This window comes from Rhinolophus sinicus, chromosome 10 (genome assembly GCF_057876585.1).
Source record: "Rhinolophus sinicus isolate RSI-liver-muscle chromosome 10, RSI-T2T, whole genome shotgun sequence".
Classification (NCBI taxonomy): domain Eukaryota; kingdom Metazoa; phylum Chordata; class Mammalia; order Chiroptera; family Rhinolophidae; genus Rhinolophus; species Rhinolophus sinicus.
The window spans coordinates 8,783,305-8,804,398 of NC_142510.1; the positions used below are offsets into that span (position 1 = coordinate 8,783,305).

The window sequence follows — 21,094 nt, forward strand, 5'->3', positions numbered from 1 at the left end:
GCTTTAAAGTTCAAAGACTGTCAAGCTCTTGAAATGTGGCTCCTGTGACTGAGAAGCCAACCATTTCATTTTAGTTAATACTTTCCGTTTACATTTAAATAGTCACATGTGGCCAGTAGGTGCTGTGTCGGAGGCCCAGGCTCCGGTCTGGCTCAAGGCTCGGGAGCTGTGTGTGGCTCTTGTCCCTTGCGCCCCCAAGTCGCAGAGCTCTTCTCACACGTTATTTTACTTAAGAACCATTTCTTCCATTCTAGTCCTTGGACCCAGTGCACAGACTCCGAGTTAAGACTGGTGTTTAGCTCCTGGTCTCGGAATTGGAGCAGTTCAGCCACCGAGAGCTACCCTACCTGGAAACCCACCAGTCACCAGACGCTTAAGCTTCACCTTCTCATTTGCACAGATTCAGCTTATCTGTGTGTGACAATGCCACTCGCGGGAATCCTGAGGCTGACCAAGTTTGATGCCTTTACTTTTCCCTCATCCATGGAAACCGAAAAATGTTTAAAAGCTCGATGGGGAACCAGTAAGAGTGGCAAAAAGTACGTCAGGCCTCACCAAAGCCACCCTTGGACAGGAGAAAGCAAATTCCCTGGGAGCCCCTCCCGATCTGTGCTGGGTCACCTGCGTCATTATCCTTTCTGCTGGTACCCACGCCGGCAGGCAGGAAGAAAAGAAACTATGGGCTGGGGGCTGGGTTTACCACAACAAGCGGGTCTCTCATGCTTCCTGCTCGTTTATTTCCTCACCGAATATTGTTGGGGGCCCCTACTGTGTGTCAGGCATTGTGCTACGCTTTGAAAATATTAACCGGAAGAGCACGCGTCCTGCTGTTGAGGTGCGACTGAGAAAAACAAATAAAGCGGCGCTGGAGTTCATCTACTCAGGACACAGGAATTCAGTTTCAATTGGACTGGCGTGGGGCGCAAACATTTTTTAATAACTTTCCAAGTGATTCTCTTGTGCGGTCTGCGAGCCACTGGTATATGCAAAGGAATACTGGATGACAGCTTGCAATAACTGAGCTGTTGTCAGCATGGGGCCACATGGATTTTAGGGAAAGCACGTAACCTCTCTCCCTATGTCTTTATGAGAAATGCATCCATGAGGGTTGTGACCACTTGCAGTTCCTTGTCTCCTGGGTAGACTCAAACAGATAATGGGTGTGGGTGTCCTTTATAGCCTTTGTGAATGGGTAAGTGAAAATGAAAGTTGGTATTAGACTCCATTAAACATTAGGCTTTGATATCCATGGAGTCACGTCTCACCCCGAGCACTCAGTGAAGCATTAGAACATTCTAGAACATCAGAGTGAGACCTCAGTCCTGATGGGACTGAGACAGAGTTGAGAGCAGACATCCAGAATCCCACACCATCCTGCCTCCCTCGCTCTGTGTTTAAAACAGTTTGTTCTGTGTTCTGCAGAGCAGGGAGCATGGGGAGCGAACTGCCTTTGCTTCAGAACCGAAGTGGGTGTCTGAAATCTGTTCCTCTCCCCCGGCTGCACGCCGCTGAGGAAGCTGGTGCCAGAGGTGGTCAGAGAGTGATCTGTAGAATCTGCAAAGGACAGGCTGAGAGGTGGCAGGAGAAGGTTAATTGCGGGAAATGCAGCCTCTGCTATCCAGGCAGGAAGCGAAGAGCGTTCAGGGCCTTGAAAGAAAGGGCCATTTGGCATATCAGCTGCCAGGCCCCGGGAGTGTGGCCAAATTCCCTCGTCACCTCCTGCCAGTCCAAAAACCACCTTAGAAAAACCCAAAGCTGAACGTGAGCCTCTTCAGTGCCTCGCTGTGCAATTTTGTTTCGCAAATAACACTCGCTTCCGTCCCTCCTCCGAGGGGATTGCGATGCCTTTGGTCCACAGCCGTGTTTGAAGTTTGTTTCCGATGTCAGTGGAAATGAAAGTGATGTGGGGTAACGGCGTGAGGTCCTGAAGGACATGGTGATGCTTTCTCCCCGAGCAGTATTCAGCCCTGTGAGCAGAGACAGTGCCTTCTCTTCGTGCCGCCTCCTCGGGCTCAGAATGAGTGGGCTGGCTCGCAGGGGGATGAAACTGGCATGCCGGTACCTCTGGAGGTACCAGTTTCTGAAACAGCATGCGATCCCCTCAGGTTTCCGGTGGTGTCAGAGGACGGGGAGAGGAGCCCCCAAACTGTTGGAGTCCCCGTGAGTTGGTGAGCGTCTCACTCCTACCGTTCATCCCATGCTCACAGCAGCCCGTGGCGTACTGCTCACGATTCCCATTTTGCAGGCAAACAAACAGACGCAGGAGGCTGACGTTGTTACCCACCGGCACATGGCTACTTAACGGGGGGCAGGACTCGAGCTCAGATCCCATAGACCCCAGAGTCCATGCTAGCTCAGTGATAAAGTTTGACTAGTATGCACACAGGGGTAAGGTTAGAGAGTCTAAACTTGATGTGGCAGGTCCAGGGGAGCCATCGACAACTAGGGGAGAGGAGGGGCATGGTTCAGTCAGGCAGCCATGCATAGGGTGAGTGGTGCAAGAAGATGCTGGGCCCATTGCCTTTTGTGGTCCCAGTGTCACTGGTGACCGGTTTCCTCAGAGTCTTCTTTGCTCTATAGGGATTACTACATTTCTTTGGTAATGAAGTTGGGAACTTTTCAGTCCCATCCCCTGAGGCAGCTGACAGTGCACGAGGCTGAGGCATATAATTGCCTTGCGATTTCATTTCTGTGCCTTCTTCTGTGGGTGGGTTCTTACTGTTGTTGCCTTTTTTGGTATTTAACGAGGTGCTGTGGACACCTGCAGAGGCTTCCAGAGCTTCTCTAGTCTCCTCCTTATCAATAAGGACACACTAAATATATTTGGGGCATTTGATTGGTTCCTCAGGATAGGAGGGTGGTGATGGTACACTTTTTTTTTTTTTTTTGGTGTGGTGTTTTTGTTTTGTTTTGTTTTGTTTTTTGGACATGACCTCCAATAGCCGTACAAAATACAGTCCCAGGTACTGAATCGTTCCCTTTCACTTTATATTTCAACCAAGGTCATTGCTCTTAGGCGTCACTCACGCATTCATTCACTCAAGCATTTCCTCACCCTCCGTTAACTGATGCGTCATATGCCAAGTCTTCTGCCAGGTTCTGGGGGCAGAAAGATGAGGACAGCAGAATCTTCGCCCTTGAGCTGTGCACAGTCCTGTTGAGGATGATTTAAAATGATTAATCTATCCAAGAATATTGGATTTCTCCAAAACCTACTGTAGGGAAAAAGATAATTATCCAAAGTCTTTAAATCCGTTTCCCACTTTAATTGATTTAATTAGGTAAAATTCACAGAACTGTAATGTTGGAAGGGGCCCAGAAGGCATTTGTTCCTGTTTTCTCTCTGCCTTCAGACTCTCTATGCTCGTATTATCCCCAAACCCATGCATTTTGGGAAAGGGGAGTATTTCGAAGAACTATAGCTTTTGGCCCATTCAGATAAACCTTTCTGTTCCATGAGCGCCCACAGGAAAAACTACGCAGGCTTTTTGAAAGAGCTGACACGCAGAGCCGCAACGTGTTGTTCTGAAAAACATGAATGGAACCATCTACTCTTAACACACACACACACACACACACACACACACACACACACACACACACGGAAGCCCCGTATTCATATGAGTTTTTGTTAAGTGCACCTGGTGAATATAGAATGCAAAAAATGAAAGCATGGCTGTGCTATGGTAATGGCCCTTTGAGAATTCTTTCAGTTCCTAGAAAAAAGTGTATCTCAGTATTTGTCAAATCCTGTTTTGTTACAACACAGAGCCACACCTCCTGTTTTGTTGGCACTTTTGCACCATGGTTTAAGCATGTGCTATATTGCATGTCGTCAGTGATCCCGAGACAGCCGAGCTTCGTGTCGCAAGGGGGGGCTGGTCGTGGAATCATAGCCTAAGTTCAGATACTTACTGGCTACGAACATTTGAAGCCTCTTTCTCCCCTGCTAACAATATACCAACCCCATAGGGTTATTGTGGAGATTTGATGAGTTAAGGGGCATGAAGGTAGTTTGTAAATTGTACAGCTGTATGCATCACCTGCCTTTTCTAAATGGAAATCTTTCTCATGATCAGATCACAGACTTGGGGAGGACCTTCCACCCAGCACGAGTTACTGTTACTGTGTCCCTTTCCAGGGTAAGACTATTCAGCAGCTCCCCATTGTGCTCTGAACATAGCCCCGGAGGCCATCCGTGATGGGGTTCCCACCAAGCTCTTAAACATCGTCTCATCCCCTCTGCTTCACAAACCATAATGCATTGCTCTGCAGTTCCTGCAATAGTCACAGTGGATCCGCAGGCCTCCTCTGACCGTATGTCCACCCATTTCCCCTCCTCCACACCTGGCTTCTCCTTCAGCGTCCCCTTACGCCTCTCTCAGCCCTCAGTTCATGCAAGTCGCTCTGCCTCAAATTCCCACCGATCTTAGAAGGCAGAGACCATGCCTGTGTCTGCCTTCTAGATCATTCTTTCTCCGAGCTCTTACGTGGTGTTGCTGCATAGTTAGGTGTTCAGCAGATATCTGTTGATTAAACAGATAGCTGTCCACCCAGCGTGTATTATACTGTATATTAACACGGACGTCTAGAAGTCAAGTGACAGAAATCCTACTCAGCCTGACTCAAGGGAGCTAAGCGGGAACTTGCTGGCGTATGTAACCAACTGGTCCAGAATAAATGGCTTTAGGCGCTGCAGACTCCAGGTGGTCCAAGTGTGTCATCAGGAATCTGTCTCTATTTTCAGATGTTGTTTTGTCTCTGTTGGTTTCATTTTCCAGTTATGAGCCACAGGGCCAGAGGGAGTTCATTCTGTTGGAACCATATCGGGTGGATGGGATGAACTAGAGAAAAATGAGGAGAATAGATGACGGGACGGCCAAAATAGCAGATTTTCTTCACTGTACCAGGTTGTGGGCTCCCGGTTCAGGGGCCTCTCTCATCTTTGTATTTCCCATGTGTGTTCCAGAGTGTGGCATATAGTCGGTGCTCAGGAATATTTAAGAAGGAATGGATGTCTGATTTCTTTTCCCTCACTTTTAGGAAGGAGCTTCACAAGCCTATGAAGACAGATGGTGCTGTATAAATCGCTTTCTGCCTCATCCACTGTTTTCCTTTTGTTTTCTGACCTGTTGGCAGGACCCGACGTCTACCTTCTTCCAGTTCGGGGCGTCCATCCAGCAACAGGCCACCGTCATGCTGAAGATCATGCAGGATTACGACTGGCATGTCTTCTCCCTGGTGACCACCGTCTTCCCTGGCTACAGGGACTTCATCGGCTTCATCAAGACCACGGTGGACAACAGCTTCGTGGGCTGGGACATGCAGAACGTGATCACCCTGGACACGTCCTTCGAGGATGCAAAGACACAAGTCCAGCTGAAGAAGATCCACTCTTCTGTCATCTTGCTCTACTGTTCCAAAGATGAGGCCGTCCTCATCCTGAGCGAGGCCCGCTCCCTCGGCCTCACCGGGTATGATTTCTTCTGGATTGTCCCCAGCTTGGTCTCCGGGAACACGGAGCTCATCCCCAAAGAGTTTCCATCAGGACTCATTTCGGTCTCCTATGACGACTGGGACTATAGCCTGGAGTCAAGAGTAAGGGACGGCCTGGGCATCCTGACCACGGCCGCGTCCTCCATGCTGGAGAGGTTCTCCTATATCCCCGAGGCCAGGGCCAGCTGCTACGGGCAGACTGAGAAGCCAGACGTCCCGCTGCACACTCTGCACCAGTAAGAGGGGTTCTTTGCTTGTCTCTCTTTGCTTAGGGTCAGAGTTCGCTGTTGTTTGTTTAAATCTTAAGAGCGATACGTGCTCTGTCGAAAATGTGCGCTGAAAATAGAGCATGTTGTGTGTGTGCTTACGGGGTGTTTTGTTTTGATTCTGCACCTCTCTTCCCTCTCACTCTCTTCTCATCTTTTGTTTTTAAGTAACTTCATACTTTATTTTCTGCAACCTACTCTTTTTATTCAAGAATATACTTTGGAAATGTACACTTGAGATCTAGCTATATCTGCCTGTCTGTCTGTCTGCCTGTCTATCCATTCTCTATCTGTAGCTATATCTCAAGTACACAGGTATATATATGGAGATATATGTATGCATATACACCTGTATGAGTATATGTAGATATATGTATACGTATGTGTACGTATAAATGCATACACATGCACATACATTTACGAATATATGTAGATATATGTGTATGTAGATATACGTATCTATGTGTGTATGTAGATTATACGTATACATACAAATGCATATATATGAATATCTACATTCTTTGCGACCTATATATTGCATTCTTCAATAGGGACATACCATTCTTTATTTATCCAGTCTTCATAATGATAGAAATTTAGGTCGTTGCAGATTTTTTTTCATTAGAAACTAACCTGCAGGGACAATCATTCTACATGTCTCTATGCACACGTGCAAGTATTTCTCTGGACTGATTCTAAGAAGTAGAATTTGGGGGTCCTGGAGCCTGTGCATTTTAAAATTAAGTATCTATTGCCAGCTTCTCCTACAAAATAACTCTACCAATTTTTATTCGCACCAGCAGTTTGTGAAATCAGTTAACTTCCCACATCCTCACCAACATGTTATACTTGGGGAGAAATGCCCACACGGGGGCCCCTACTCTCTGTTCAAGTGTGTATCTGAATTTCTTCCCTTTTTGTGTCCTAGATATTTCTGTAGGTCATTGGAAATCATGGCAGACATCACTTTTAATGCCATATTCTACTCCATCACATGGGTGTATCATAATTTATGTAACTTCTCCCATTCGGTGGACGCTTGTGTTCAATTTTATGTTTGTGAGAAGTGTCATTGCTCTTTGTGGCCCGTCACCATGGCTCAGCCGTTGAGTTTTAGGGTGCTCACACTTGAACAGCCATTTCACATGTTTTTGCCCGATGTTCGCTGATTTAATCCACACTCATCCCTGAGATAATGAGCAGGGTAGCACCGTGATGCAGGGATGGCTGGGCTCTGGAGTTGGACTTGTCAGGGTCCGAATCTTGTGTCTTCCGCTTTCTGTGTGACTTGGACAATCATGTTACTTTTCCAGGCCTCAGTTGTTCTTGGCAAAACAATGATAATAGCGCCTACCGTGTTTCCCCAAAAATAAGACCTCGCCAGACCATCAGCTCTAATGTGTCTTTTGGAGCAAAAATTAATACAAGACCCAGTCTTATTTTAATATGATATAAGACCAGGTATAATATGGTATAATATAATATAATACTGGGTATAATGTGATATAATACCGGGTATAATATAATATAATACCCGGTCTTACATTAATTTTTGCTCCAAAGGACACATTAGAGCTGATGGTCCGGCGAGGTCTTATTTTCGGGGAAACACGGTACTTTCTAGGCAGCGGTTCTCAAACTTCCGTATCAGAATCACTATTGAGAGGACTTGTTAGATCAGATTGCCGGGGCCCACGCTCAGTCTCCAATTCAGAAGCTCTGGGTGGGCTCCAAGAATCTGCAATCCTAACGAATTCCTGGGTGATGCTGACCTGGGACCTTGTGCTGAGAACCAGGTTCTTTTGGGTGTCGTGAGGATTAAATGCGGCGATGCATGAAAAGGGCTGCTTCGCACGATACCTGGCAGCTGGTAATTCTTTAGTGACTGTCAGAGGGATCCGTGAAGTTGTGTTTTGGTCGTCAGACATTACAGTCAGCAGGCTACTTTGTTTGGTTTTATTATTAACAGAGTAACACGTCACTCTAGAATGTTTCTGGAAGGTTTTAGAACTTTGGATCTGCTAGAGTTCAGGAATTATCTCTGGGCTGGAGATGTGAGTGTGTGTGTGTGGCACACCCATGAAAAATCAACCCTCAAATTAAGAAATCATGGTCCTTTGAAATTTTCCCTTTCCCTCCTCTCTTCCCCTCTTTCGCGATCTTGTTTCGACATGGCCATTTTCAGCATTTTAAATAATTGTTCAAATACCAGGAAGGAACTCAGAGCAATCCGTAGGAAACGTGGAGCCTCTTACAGAGGCAGGATTCTGCCAACCCGAAGACAAAGGCTGGGATAATGAGTTGGTACTTTCCATAACAAGAAGGGCCCTGAAGCCGGAATATTCAGAAATGTATAATTTGATGGAAACATAACTCAATTTTAGGGCAATTGAAATATAATATATACAGGAAAAGGAGTTTGAGACGGAAAATTGGCAAGACATTCAAATTTCCTTCCAGCGAGCACCCCAACTTCCATTCTTAAAAAAAGACAAATCCTGCTGCGGTGAAATGCTGTTGTGCTATTTCCAGGAGTTATGCTTTTGAGTGCAGCAATGTGGTAGATGGTTTTCAGTCCCAGAGAAGTAATGTGGCGTGTGGCGAGCCGTCATCCACTGCCTGGTGTTGAATGAAACCCCTTTCCGTTTATGGGGTGCGGGTGGTCCTCACCCAGTGGGAGAGGCTGGACTCTGGCACGAGCAAAGCCTCCTTACCACACTTCCCCATTATCACAGCGTTTCTTAAACACGTCCCAGGGAAGAGTGGGACCTACCCAGGCAAGGCAAGAACTGAGAGCTTGAGAAAGCCCTAAGAAGGCAGTTTTTAAGAAAAGGGTTAAGGGCACTGTATCTTTCCATCCTCCACCTATCACTCGTACCGTCTAACGGACCCTGTGCTACTCCCTGTATACGAGGAACTTCTTTCCTCAAAAAATGTACAGTCTGATGAGGGCCGGGGAGATTTGTCTAATGACAAACTCAGATAATAACTCTTTTTAAAAAAATATTGAAAAAAAAAGGAATAGTACAGAAAAGCACAGAGTCCACTAAAACACCCGCCCGATACTTACCACAGATAACTAAGGTTAACAGGTCACATTTGTTTCAGAATTTTAAAAGAAAGAAGACGTTACTGAGAATGTAGAAATCTGGGTTATACCTCCGCCCAGCCCCACTCTTCTCCCGTTCTCTCCCTGGGTAGAGGAAAACACTACAGTAAATTTGGCATTATCAAAATCCATGTACACGTTTTGTGTTTCAATATAGATGTATGCGCAGCCTTAGACCCAATAGAGTTCTTCTTATGGTTCACAAATGGTATCGAATGTGTTAGAGTGTACTTTTCCTCAACCTGAGTTTTCCCGCGTTGATCCGTGAAGATACATATAATTTGAGCATGTGTCTGTCAGTACGGTTTTGTATTCTGTTGTATAAGTGTTCCATCTTTGATTCGATCATCCCCCTTTGCTGGACATGGAGATTGTTGACAGTAAGGGATCTCCAGCCTGGATGACCAAAGGCAGAGAGCAGGCATATCTGCAGCCTGGGTGGGACCCAACAGCATGCTCAGTGGAGCCCAGGACTCTACAGTTAGGGGTTCTCACTTCAAGCTTTAAAAGTTCTTTTCCCAGCTGGATTAAAACGTCTTTATTTGCAAAGCACCCAGGAAACAAATAGCTCTGATTACCCCCACTATGTAGAGGGATGTAAGCGGCTTCAGGAGAGGTTCAGACAAAGGCACACCTGGTGGTTTCCTGATGTGTCACCAAATGGAGCTGCAGTCCAGCTTTGAGTGGTCAGATGCCGCATCTTGGGGCTAGCTGGCTGTGTCCCTTAGTGGTCTGCGTGGACATCACTTGGGATGTATGCACAGAGCTGGTACAGTCAGGAGCCCGTAACCAAGACTTATTGCTTGTGATGCTGGAGCGGGGCGAGGGACGGTTTGCTGAGGATGACATGGTAACGATCTTACCGTGGACCTGTTTCTGTTTCTGGGATGTCAGGACTTACAAAGTGGGGGAACTGTTCTTCATGTATAATATTCTTGGTTTTACAGAGGCACTTTGAAAAGAGCAGTCAGCATTTTCCAAAGTTCAGAAATAGCTCAGCCACGTTATGTAACCTCCTCCTCGCTACTGCAAAGTTATTAAACATCTGCTCCTTCGCCAGGCACAGAGCAGATCACCCCACCTCCCCGCACTGTGAGGGGAAACCATTACCTGTGTTGCTGGTGTGGAACCAGGCTGTTTTGTCCAGTTCACTGGTGGATGGGGCCCCTGGGAGGCAGTATGGCGTCACGGGGAAGGGTGTGGGCATGGCAGCCAGGCAGCCTGGTTTGAATCCCTGATCTGAGCTCTCCTGGATCTAAGACTTCAGGCTAGTTCCTTAATTCCTGTAGGTCTGTTCCATCGGATGAAACATGGGGATAAGAGGAGTATTTGCCTCTTAGCCCACAGCCTGGCATATGGAAAGCAGCCTGGAAACGGTCACTGTAATTGATAAAATGTGCATGTGGGTGTGTGTGTGTGTGTGTGTGTGTGTGTGTGTGCGTACGTGCACCTTTGTGTGTGTTTCCTCTTCTGCATTGGAGGGAACGCATTTTACACTTACTGAGGAAGAGGTCATAGAAGGGAGAGGCAGGTGATTTTTAGATCTAAACTGTCTTGCCAAAGGATTGCCTTGGGAGGAATATGGCCCCAGGAAAGAAGGGCCGTGTAGTGTAGAAACATTCATGGGTTGGGTAACAGGACAGAACTGGTTTTGAATTAGCCACAGACTGACCAAGTGTAAGTAAGTAACCACTCTGAGCCCCGTTTTTTCCCCCTATAATGTGCATGCTTGTGTGTGTGTGTGTGTGTGTGTTATAGTCACTTCTTCGTATTGTGGCAGAATTAAATGTAACTATGTATGTATATCACTTCTCATCATGCCTGGCAGGTAGCAGGCACTTCACAAATAGCTGGCATTATTGCCTTCTGGTCATTTTTATTCTAATAATAATGATAATGATCATCGTTATTGTTACTTTAATTTATACAGGTTATACTACAAGCCAGACACGGGCGGGGAAGTGAGAAATGGAAGGATATTTCAACCTTGTTTTTTGACAGCCGATTACAACTATATGTCCTGTTGCTCCCATTTCCGTTAAGGGAGTAGGCTGAGGAGACGTTAAAGGCATTGGAAGTCAAATAGAGGCACTCAAGTAGATCTATCGTCCAACCGAGTGGGAAAAACAATCTTCTCCTGGGAGAATTAAGCATTAGTATTGAAGGGAGGTTATTGGGCCTTAATTGATGACACCTGACTGAACCACTTTTGTGTTTGACATTCACTTCTTGGCTTATGAAGTCAGGCCTCTGCTTTAAGAAGCGACCGCATTGTAAATTATTACCCCAAGTGGAAGGAAATGGGAGGAAGGTATATAAGTGAGAGTGAGTGTAATTCGTATCCATTACAATGATGCTTTTCTCAGTCCTCGTTTCTAAAATAACCACTAGGAAAAGTTCCGGGTTCAGTGATTTATTAAGAGAGTGTCCTAAACTTGGTTGGCATATTTTTCTTTGATAATCAGAATACTCACTGTTGGTTCCTTTTTCTCATGCCAGTAAAAGAGCCTGCTCAATTAATTCTCTGAGCTTGACCGGAGTTCAAACTTCCCTGGGTAAATGGGATAACTTTTTGCAAATATTTATCTGTTAGATCACCATATGCTTGACAGACATTTCTGGCAATGACACCAGGCACCCAGGAGACCCAGCCATCCTGTGGGCCTGTGCTGTAAATCTAATTGGGCCTCTGGACTCAGGAATGGTGGGGGGAAAGGCTGATAAGCCTTGAAGAGAATAGTCAGTAAGGATCCAGCATCATGTACCACACTGGGAACCCGAAGGGCATCCTGTGAGCCGGCGTGACTTTGTGGGATGTGGGTTTGGACAGTGTTGTGTTCCTGTCCTCCTTTTATCGGGGTTGTTCTGGGCAAGTGACTGCATGACGTTGGGCCTTCATATCCTGGACTGAAAACAGAGATAATTCTAACCATAAAGGATTATGATAACATTTAAATACGTGCAGTGTACGTAGCCAAGCATCTAGGGTATAGTCGGCACCCTGCAGATGTTAACGCTCCTCCTTCCGTGGCCCAGAATCACAGCTTGATCTGGACTCCTCGTGTGTCGTGCTGAACCACAAGAGGCGTGCTGTGCCCCCTGCGTGCCCAGCCTGGGAGCTGAGTCCACAGCCTCTGTTCAGCATCATCGCTATTTGTGGCAGCTCTCCTGGAACACAGCCCTCTCTCTTTTGGCTGGAAGTCAAAAGCACCGTATGCCAACCCTGCAATGCAAGTCAATCATTTCCAACTGGCAACCCGTGAATAGCTTGACAAATGGTAGGAACCCAAATTTGGGCAACTTGGAAGGACCAGAAATTGGCTGTGCCTTTACCTTGAGGGAAAGGTGGTTTGGGTTGTTTTGGGGTCATGCATAAAACATAAGACTATTCAAATTTGCCTTCATCCAGTTGCAAGTCTTTGGATTTGGGGAGTAGCTTACCCAACAAAAACACACATTGATCTGTTTCCTCTAGGGTGTGAATACTAGGAAAGTTTTCATTTTGAAACATCTCCATTTGGTGACATATACTAATAATTTGCTGTGGTTCTCTTCTGGGAGAAGGTAAAGCAAAGAAAAACACCGTCTTTATTACTCTGATGCCTGCTAACAGTGAGGACATTGCGAGCAGGGGGTCTTAATGTGTAAACACAGGGACCCGTTAGGAGACCATGACACAGTCTAGGAGAGAGAATCAGCGTGAGGCTGCATATGCATGTTTTGGAGGTAAAATTAGCAAGACTTGATGGATGAGTATGATGTGATAAAGGAGATAATAATCAGTGATTTTTTTCACTTGTACGGCTAAATATTACAAAACGGTGGAAGAGAACAAATTTGGGGAGGGTGAGTCAGGGACAGCATCTAGTTTCAAACATGGTCAATTGAACACACGTTCGAGACCCCTGTGTAGAAATCTCAAGTAGTCAATTGAGAAAAGGGTCTGAGTTCAGACTGAAAATACAATACATAGGCTTTGAGCTTATTGGTAACAGTGAAAGCCCCAGGACTGAGTGAGAACACACAGGGAGAATGAAGAATCAGAGGAGCGATTGGGTTCCAACCATGAGGAACTTCCCATTAATTGGTAATCACCGTGGGGGAAGGAGAATACTGGAGAGGAAGAGTTGGCTGTGAATTTCAGTCATTGTTTTCCCTGTGGAGACACACACACACAACCAAGATTCCCAGTGGAGACTTCCCAGTCTTGGTTGTGTGTGTGTGTGTGCAGCCAGGTGGGTGTCTGTAGAGTGTCTGCTATGTGTTAGACATTGTGCTAGGTACTATGGACCTTCCAAAGATCTATCATCTATGGCCGTTGCTAATCTATCTGGGTTTAGTGCAACCTAGTAGTAAAGTAAACTCTATCACATGAGGAACTGCTAGGCAAAGGAAACCAATTGAGTCAAAGGAAACCAATACCACACTGGGCCGGAGCCGTGACATAGATACTGAGCCAAGCTTTGGATCTGGAGAGATGACGTAGTGATACTTCAGGAAAGGGGGAAGAAAAAACCTCTGCTTTTTATTCCCTTCTCTACATGATCTGGGAAACATCTGATTTCACACAAAACAACAAAGTTAAAAATTATTTCCACCACGAGGGAGGGCCATGTGGCACTGTGGGAAGGGCAAGTGCTCAGGGCTGGTTCATTGACAAGCTGTCTTGTTTCCTCTCCTGGAAGAGCGTCTGTCTGTGCACTTCCTCATAGGCACATGTGGGAAGAAACCCTCCTTGTCATCCCTTCTAGGTGGGGGCACGACAGCCAGAACGGGCCCGTCCACCTGTTCTTTGTCTTGGTCCTCTCGCTTCTCTGCTTTCCCCATCTCCTGCCTCCATGCGAATGTTGGTGGCTCGCAGGTGTGACTGAGCCCCTGGACAGGCTCCTGATGCCTGGCATGGACCCCAGGAAGGAAGGCATCACTTTATCTTGGTGACGCTAGCTGGGTTCTGCGTGGGCACGGGAGGCCAGCCACATTTTGACACAAGCCCTAAAGCGTGGTGAATGAATTGGCCGATCTGCTGATGTTTGGTGTACACTTGCCCACATCCTCCTAGCCAGTTTCCTGAGGATTGGCTTCATTTGGTTACGTCCTGTCCAAATGCAAGGAATCAGCTGCTCAGTTTCCAGCTTGATGGAGAACAGCTCTCCTGAGACCTGTGCTTATTTCCTTTTCATTTCCATCACTATTAATAAAAAGAAACTTCAAATTTAATTAATACATCATTATGTGCGTGAGGGAGGGGAACTTCAAGTTTCATAAGTTACATTTTGGAAGCATATGTACTTTAAAATTTGATATAATGGAAATGTTAAAGTACTCCGGTGACACAACCTACTATGTATTAAGTGCCTCCTTTGTGCCAGTCACTTTAAATACATTATCTTTAATCCTTTGGTGTGGGTTAGGATGTTTTTGCTTCAGGTAATGATCAACTAACTCAGTTATGTGATTGAATTATTTGATTGGGATTCCAGAGGTAGGGTGAACATCAGGTGCAGTCTGATCAAGGTGATAGTTCTTTTCCCTGTGATCTCTTAACTCTATTCTTTGGGAAGTGTGGTTTTTCTTCTCAAACTGCTTCCTTCATGAATATAGGTTTGCTGTCAGCAACACCTGAGGTAACTTCTTTGTTTGTGACCAGATTAGGTCATGTGCCCATCTTTGGGTCAATAACAGCCATTTTGAAAATGCCATGTACTAACTGGCTTAATTCTGGACTCCTGACCCATTACTGAGAAAGAAAATAGGAGTGGGTTAAGCCAAAGCAGACCTACTCTTAGAACTCGGGGTGGGGTAAGCTCCCTCCAAGACCCATAGGTTCTTATGGGAGGCATGAAGTTGCAACAAATGTAAGTTCTGTTAAGAATAAGGAAGAGGATTTGCAACAATACGGATGAACCTAGAGAACGTTATGTCAAGTGAAATAAGTCAGACGGAGGAAGACAAATACCATATGATCTCACTTATATGTGGAATCTAAAGAATAGAACAAATGAACAACCTAATTAGAAACAGTCTCAGAGATACAGGAAAAACTGAGGGTTGCTAGATGGGACGGGGGTGTCAATGAGGGAGAAGGTGAGGGGATTAGAAAGCACAATCGGTAACCACAAGATGGCCACGGGGATACGAAAGTCAGTTTGGGGAACGTAATAATGTTGTAAAGATTTTGTAGGGTGTCAGATGGACACTTGTCTTATTAGGGAGACCACTTCAGGGGCGGTGTAGATGCCTGATCACTGCACTGTACACCTGAAGCTGAACAATAATGAATGCCAAGTATAATTTAATATATGTACATAGTCCCAGGATGTGAAGTACAGCACAGGGAACAGAGTCAGTGGAATTGTAACAGCGATATACGATGTCAGAGGGGTAGTAGATTGGGGGAGGGGGGTTATCACTTTGTGAGGGGTGTAACTGTCTAACTATTACATTGTTTTATACACCTGAAGCTAATAAAAGAAAAGCAATAAGGAACAGGGAAAGGGATGCTGGGTAGATGGCCAGCAGGTCAATTATAAATCATAATAAGTCATATTACCAGTGAAGAAGCTGAGGACCAGGGAAGTTACATAACTTGACAAAAGCCACGTAGCTAATATAAAATGAAGCCAGAATTCAAATCCAGTTTTGTCTGGATCTAAACCCTGTTATGCTACTTTCTCAACCCTATTGTACTATTTACTTTGCAAATTGACCTGAAGTTGCCGTTGTTGTTGTTGACCCACAGAAGGGTTTTCACTGTTTTCAATATTGTAAGATTTTCATGAAAAGTTAATATTTTTAGCTAATCTTGGAAAGTACGAAGAACTGGTGTTAATCCCACATCCCTGCCTTGGAAATCTTAAGAGTCGGGGTACTGCCTTTGGCTACAAACCTTTCACATCTTAGGGAGACGCTGGGAACTGTGACTTCCCTCCTCAATGTATGTCACTGGGCTACAAATGAAGTTTATGGAGAGAGCGTCCCAGCCGTTCCTGTCCATTCTGCTGTGGATTTCCCATTCACCCAACGTACAGGAGTTGCTTAGCTAGTGTCGGGATTTCTTTCAGAGGGAATTGTCCGTGTGTAGCTCATGCATCTCAACTGCTCCATGTGTAGCTGTAGATTTGGTGTGTCCCTGGGAGGAAGTGAGTTCCGGAGCCTCCTATGTCACCATCTTGTACTGGAACCTTCCTCTTCTTCCTGGAGATGGTCAACTGGGTGTGGGAAGAGACCTTTAGGTCTCTTAGGTCTCTTTAGGTCAGGAAGGGCCTGCCCAGTGTCCCTAGTCCCCACCTGGACCATTTGCTCATCTATATTACCTCCATGGGCTCGTTAGGCATTTTATTTGATCATATGCCTTGTATTTCCTGGATTAGCTTGTCAGAATCATCATTATTTATAATCATGACCAAAACAAGATCTTGAAAGATCGCTATTAGAATGAGTGATGACAGGAAGTTTTGCTGTCTCACCTCCAGGGAGCTACATACCTGAGTCAGTACAAGGAGATCGCTGGCCAACAAAGCTGTCTTTCTTTCTGTGTGCTCGCAGCTTTACTGGTCAAACGGGGGGAAAAAATCACAGAAAGAACTGCTGCTCTGTGGTATTCTGTGAGGAGAGGCTCCACAAGATTGGAGGGGTACCTCTAATCTTTTATTCACATTTTCTCAAAATAAAAGTGGCTTTTAAAGTTTCAACAGGGGGTGTCTGTGACATAGTCAACTGAAACTAAGGGGTCATTTTATGGGGCCCGAGGTCATAAAATGACTCCTCTGTCAACTTCCAGGTGAGAATTTGTGTCGTTTGCGCCCACTCTTCAGGAGGCATGAGCTTACTGACTCAGCCAAGGAGAGTTCCCACTCGGTTGTCAGGTTGCTTTCATTTATAGGTGTTCTTCTAAAGCTGGGAGTCGGTGGGGTGGATGTCCAGCTTTTCTACAATCTCCTGACGTTTGTTAAATGAACGGCAAGTGACGGAGTCTCACGGAATCTATGTCACTCGTTAAGGGTCACTCACTGCTGAAAATGTCAGTTTATTGTCTAAACCTAGGAAAGTGTATGGTTCCAATCTGGTTTTCTTTCTTTATGATGCTGAGGTTTTCAATATTAGCTACAAAAATAACTTTGGGGGTTGTAAATTCTAACTGCTAGGGGTATGTTTGACGATTCAATGGTCACATAATTATCTGCATTAAATTTTATCATATTGGCTTTTACTGACCAAGATGGGGTAACAGGGACTGGATAGATCCTACTGACTAGAACAACCAAAAATGGACAAAAGATTTAAAGTGATGAGTTTTAAGACACTGGATCTCAGGCAAAAGAGGGTAGGAAATAAACTGAGTGAGACCCAGCTCACTGTCTTGAGAGAGTTTCCAGGCTGGAACTTACGGATGGGGAACCCAGGGAAAGCCCGGAAGACTCTCTGAGCTGAGCAGACGAAGATGAGTCCAGGACACAGAGGCAGCCAGAGTTCCCAGGACAGTGCATGAGACAGGTAATCTGCACCAATGGGGAGCCCTGGAGCTCTGCCTGAGGTCCCCCTTGAGTACTGAGCTGAGTACTGATCAATACATATGGGCATGGAAACCAATCGGGGCCAGGGAAAGGGTCACCCCCAAAGTTTAGAAATAACAGTGCCCAGCACTCGCGTGGGCCCAGGAACAGTGTCTGTCCCCAGCAGCCAGGCTGGAAAACCTTATTCATGGAGCACTGGGGTGAGTACAGGGTTTTGCCTCAGCAATGGGAAGCTGTTCATCATTTAGATGCGAGGTCCATCCTCAGGTGACAAAGTCGTGGAGCGTCTGGCTCTTTGCTCATTCGTGTTTGCACGGGACACTCTGGAGTTGACGTCCGCACAGAGGTTGATGAATGCGCGGGCATAAGGCACGGGTTTACTGACAAAAGAACAGAAAACTGGGTCCAGATGGCTGTGGGTGTAATTCTCAGGCGAGCCACCTTCCCTGCCATCATCAAGTTTTATGTGATGGTGGAAATAGAACATGTATTAGTCAGGATTCTCCAGAGAAACAGACCAGTGTGTGTGCAAGTGTGTGTGTGTGTGTGTGTGTGTGTGTGTGAGATATATAACACACACATATGCACACACACTGGGGGTGCCAAAAAAATGTATACAAGTGAACACTTTGGTCAACGTTGCTCAAGCAGTAGTTCGCCGTAATCAGAAGTGTCTGGACGCTGATGGGAACCACTTTGAGCACCTCTTGTCATTGCAGAAGTCAAATGTGACTTGTATTCATCTTTTGTTATTGGTATACTCAATATCAATACTACTCAATAGAGTACTACAATTTTAATACAGTTTTCCTGGCTTAAAATGTGTATACATTTTTTTGGCACCCTCTGTGTGTATATGTGTGTGTGTAGACAGAGAGACAGAGATGGAGTAAGGAATTGGCTCATATGATGATCGAGGCTGAGAAGTCTGACGATCTGTAGTCAGCCAGCTGGAGACCCAGGAAAGTCAATGGTGTAAGTTCCAATCCGAGCGTTGGCAGGCTTGCGACCTAAGAAGAGCTGACGTTTCAGTTTGACTTGTTCCAACTCAAGGCATCAGATGTCAGGAGTTCCTCCTCCCTCACGGTCAGGTCACTTTGTTGTTGTTGTTCTAGTCTGGCCTTCAACTGATTGGACGAGGCCCACCCCATTGGGGTGAGCAACCTGCTTTATTCAATTTACTGATTCAAATGTTAATCTCACCTAAAAACACCCTCTTAAACACACCTAGAATGATGTTTGACCAAATGTCTGGGCACCTCATGGCCCAGTCAAGTAGACACATAAAATGAAGTATCGTAGAACCCACACGATGATTTAGGGCATTGGGTTCTAATCCAAGCTTTGCTTTTATATAGGGCTGTAGTCTTTGGAAAGACACTTAAGTTTTCTGGGTCTCAGCTTCTTCACCTGTAGATTGATGGTGTTGAGAACTATCATTTGGAACTGAATTACATGATGTCAGAGCAAAAAGAGACGCTGGATATCACTTAGATAAATAATTTATAAATATTTTTCTTTCTTTATACATAAGAAGCTTCTGGATGCTTGTGCAATATTATCATAGTCCCTAAGGTATAAGTGGTAATTCCACCCCCCTTTTCCCATGTAAGAAAACGTTAGCAGGCAAGTAATGACAGTGACTCTAATTCATATTTTTAAAATAAATAATCTATCGCCTTTGGCTCATGTTCATAAAAGATATTATTAGTTGTAACAAGTTATTTTCAACCAGTTTTACAACATCAGAATCACAAATTACTTCTCTGTGTTTTATTGCTGATAAAGAAATTGAGGCTGAAAAGACACAGGTTCATTTTTTTACTAACGAGAGTGGTTAAGGGTGTGCGAAGAGCCCAGTGTGTTTTCTGCCAGACCTACGTGTGTTGCTTCCACTCTGCCATTCCTCTCCTTCTGGGTCCTTTGTGATAAATAAGAAGAATAATGTGGTGATGATGAACTCCAGGACCCTTGTCCGTTTTATCTGTAGACACCACTACCTGGTAGCGCAGACACTTAATACACATGCGCTGGATGAGTGAATAATGAAAATTTCCAGCACAGCATTTACTCTGATCTAGATGCTATGTTAAGGATTTTTACAGGTGTAGTGACGAGCAGGGAGCACATACTAGAAAGGGACTAATTAATTTATTTACCAATATCCAGTCAATTTATTTAGCAAGATACCATAGCAAAAGACAAAGGCACTTAAAAGAATGTGTTCATGACAGAAAGTAAAGGCGGTTAAGACTAAACTATACGCATTGATAGCAATGTCACGTCAAAGGAGTACACATAGGTACAAGTTTAAGAGATCCCAACATGTGTTTACTACTGGTCAAAAATTACTTGGCTAAATACACAAATAACATCAATAAGGAGTATCTAAAAGCAATAATAAATTTTATGGGATAGCAACTATTACAGTAGATGCCGAAAGCTCCCCAAACTGTGGGGAAACAACAGTGCAAAGGTCAGGAATCAAAACCTTGCCAGATCCGCAGCTGGAGAAAACTGAGGCGTCTCTTGGTGTTGCAAGCTGCATACAAGATTTGAAAATGTTAACAAGTTCCCAAGAACGCTGCTGCTGTTGTTGTTGCTGTAAGTTAGGGCATCTACTGATGTTGCAAGCTGCAAGCTGCATACAAGTTTCTAAATTTTAACAAGTTCTCAGAAAGGCCAACTGTGGGGAACAACACTGGAGAGGCTGGGAACCAGCCAGCCCTCACCAGGTCCCCCGCGGCTGGAAGTCAGGCGTCTCCTGATGCTGTAAGCTGCACGTTGCATACACGTTTCCAAAATGTTAGAATAATGAAGAATCAACAATGACAAATGACGATATTACACAGCCAACTGAGGTCTGTCTTATATATTTTTTCAGATGTATGTTAGAGCCAGGCTCCTTGCTCCTGCCTCCCCTTCAGGGAAAATGACCAGTTCCGGGAGGGTTCAGCAGTTACTGTGATAAAAATATTGCTTATCCGGCTGAAGGGCCAGTTTATTTGGACAAACAATACCTACTATTCTCTCCTGGGACCATCAGCTCAAGGCCTTCCAAAGCCTGGCAACATTCTGACAGGCATGTCATGTCATTCTGATATAACTTAGTTACTTCTCTACCTCCTCTGCTGATGCCGGTGAAAGAGACATAAAGACTCTTCATCACCTCATATCTCCCCTGCCGGGAATGAGGCGAGGGAGAATTTTCTTAACCCTATGCTAACCTTCACCTCACATGCAGTCTCTCATGTGAGGAAACAAAAAGCTAACAGACAGAAGCTCACATCAGACAATGAAGGCAAATTTTCCTAACAGCTTTCCCACAACATGTATTATTATCTTATTTTATTCTCACAACAACTCCATGAAATAGGTGGTATTAGTATTCCCATTTTCACATAAATATCTCGGAGCGAACAACGACTTTCCCGGGGCCAGTCAGTGGTCGAATCAGGATGAGGGTTGACTCTCTGATTTCAGCATCCGATCCTCAGATTCTTCGGCTTCTCAAGGAAAGAAGAGTCTCTGGTGTTTCCATGAGGCCCTAGAAAGTCTCCCAGGGCCACAAAGCCCATGCACAGACCCTCCTATTGTGGGCCAAAGTCATTTGCTTGTCTTTCGAGTTAATTTATCACCCAAATGCAATGGATGGATGGGAAATCGTTTTGTAAACCACAAAACCTTTCTGCAAATGTTACTCTTCATCA

At 45.2% G+C, this 21,094-nt stretch overlaps 1 protein-coding gene across 1 annotated transcript in view; it reads left to right on the forward strand.

Annotated features, from left to right (window-relative positions):
• Positions 1-21,094, forward strand: part of GRIN2A (glutamate ionotropic receptor NMDA type subunit 2A) — a 350,699-nt gene that overhangs the window by 194,571 nt on the left and 135,034 nt on the right. Inside the window, exon 4 of the mRNA XM_074322871.2 lies at positions 5,140-5,732. Within this exon, the coding sequence (XP_074178972.2) occupies positions 5,140-5,732 (593 nt within the window). The remainder of the gene's footprint in view (positions 1-5,139; positions 5,733-21,094) is intronic.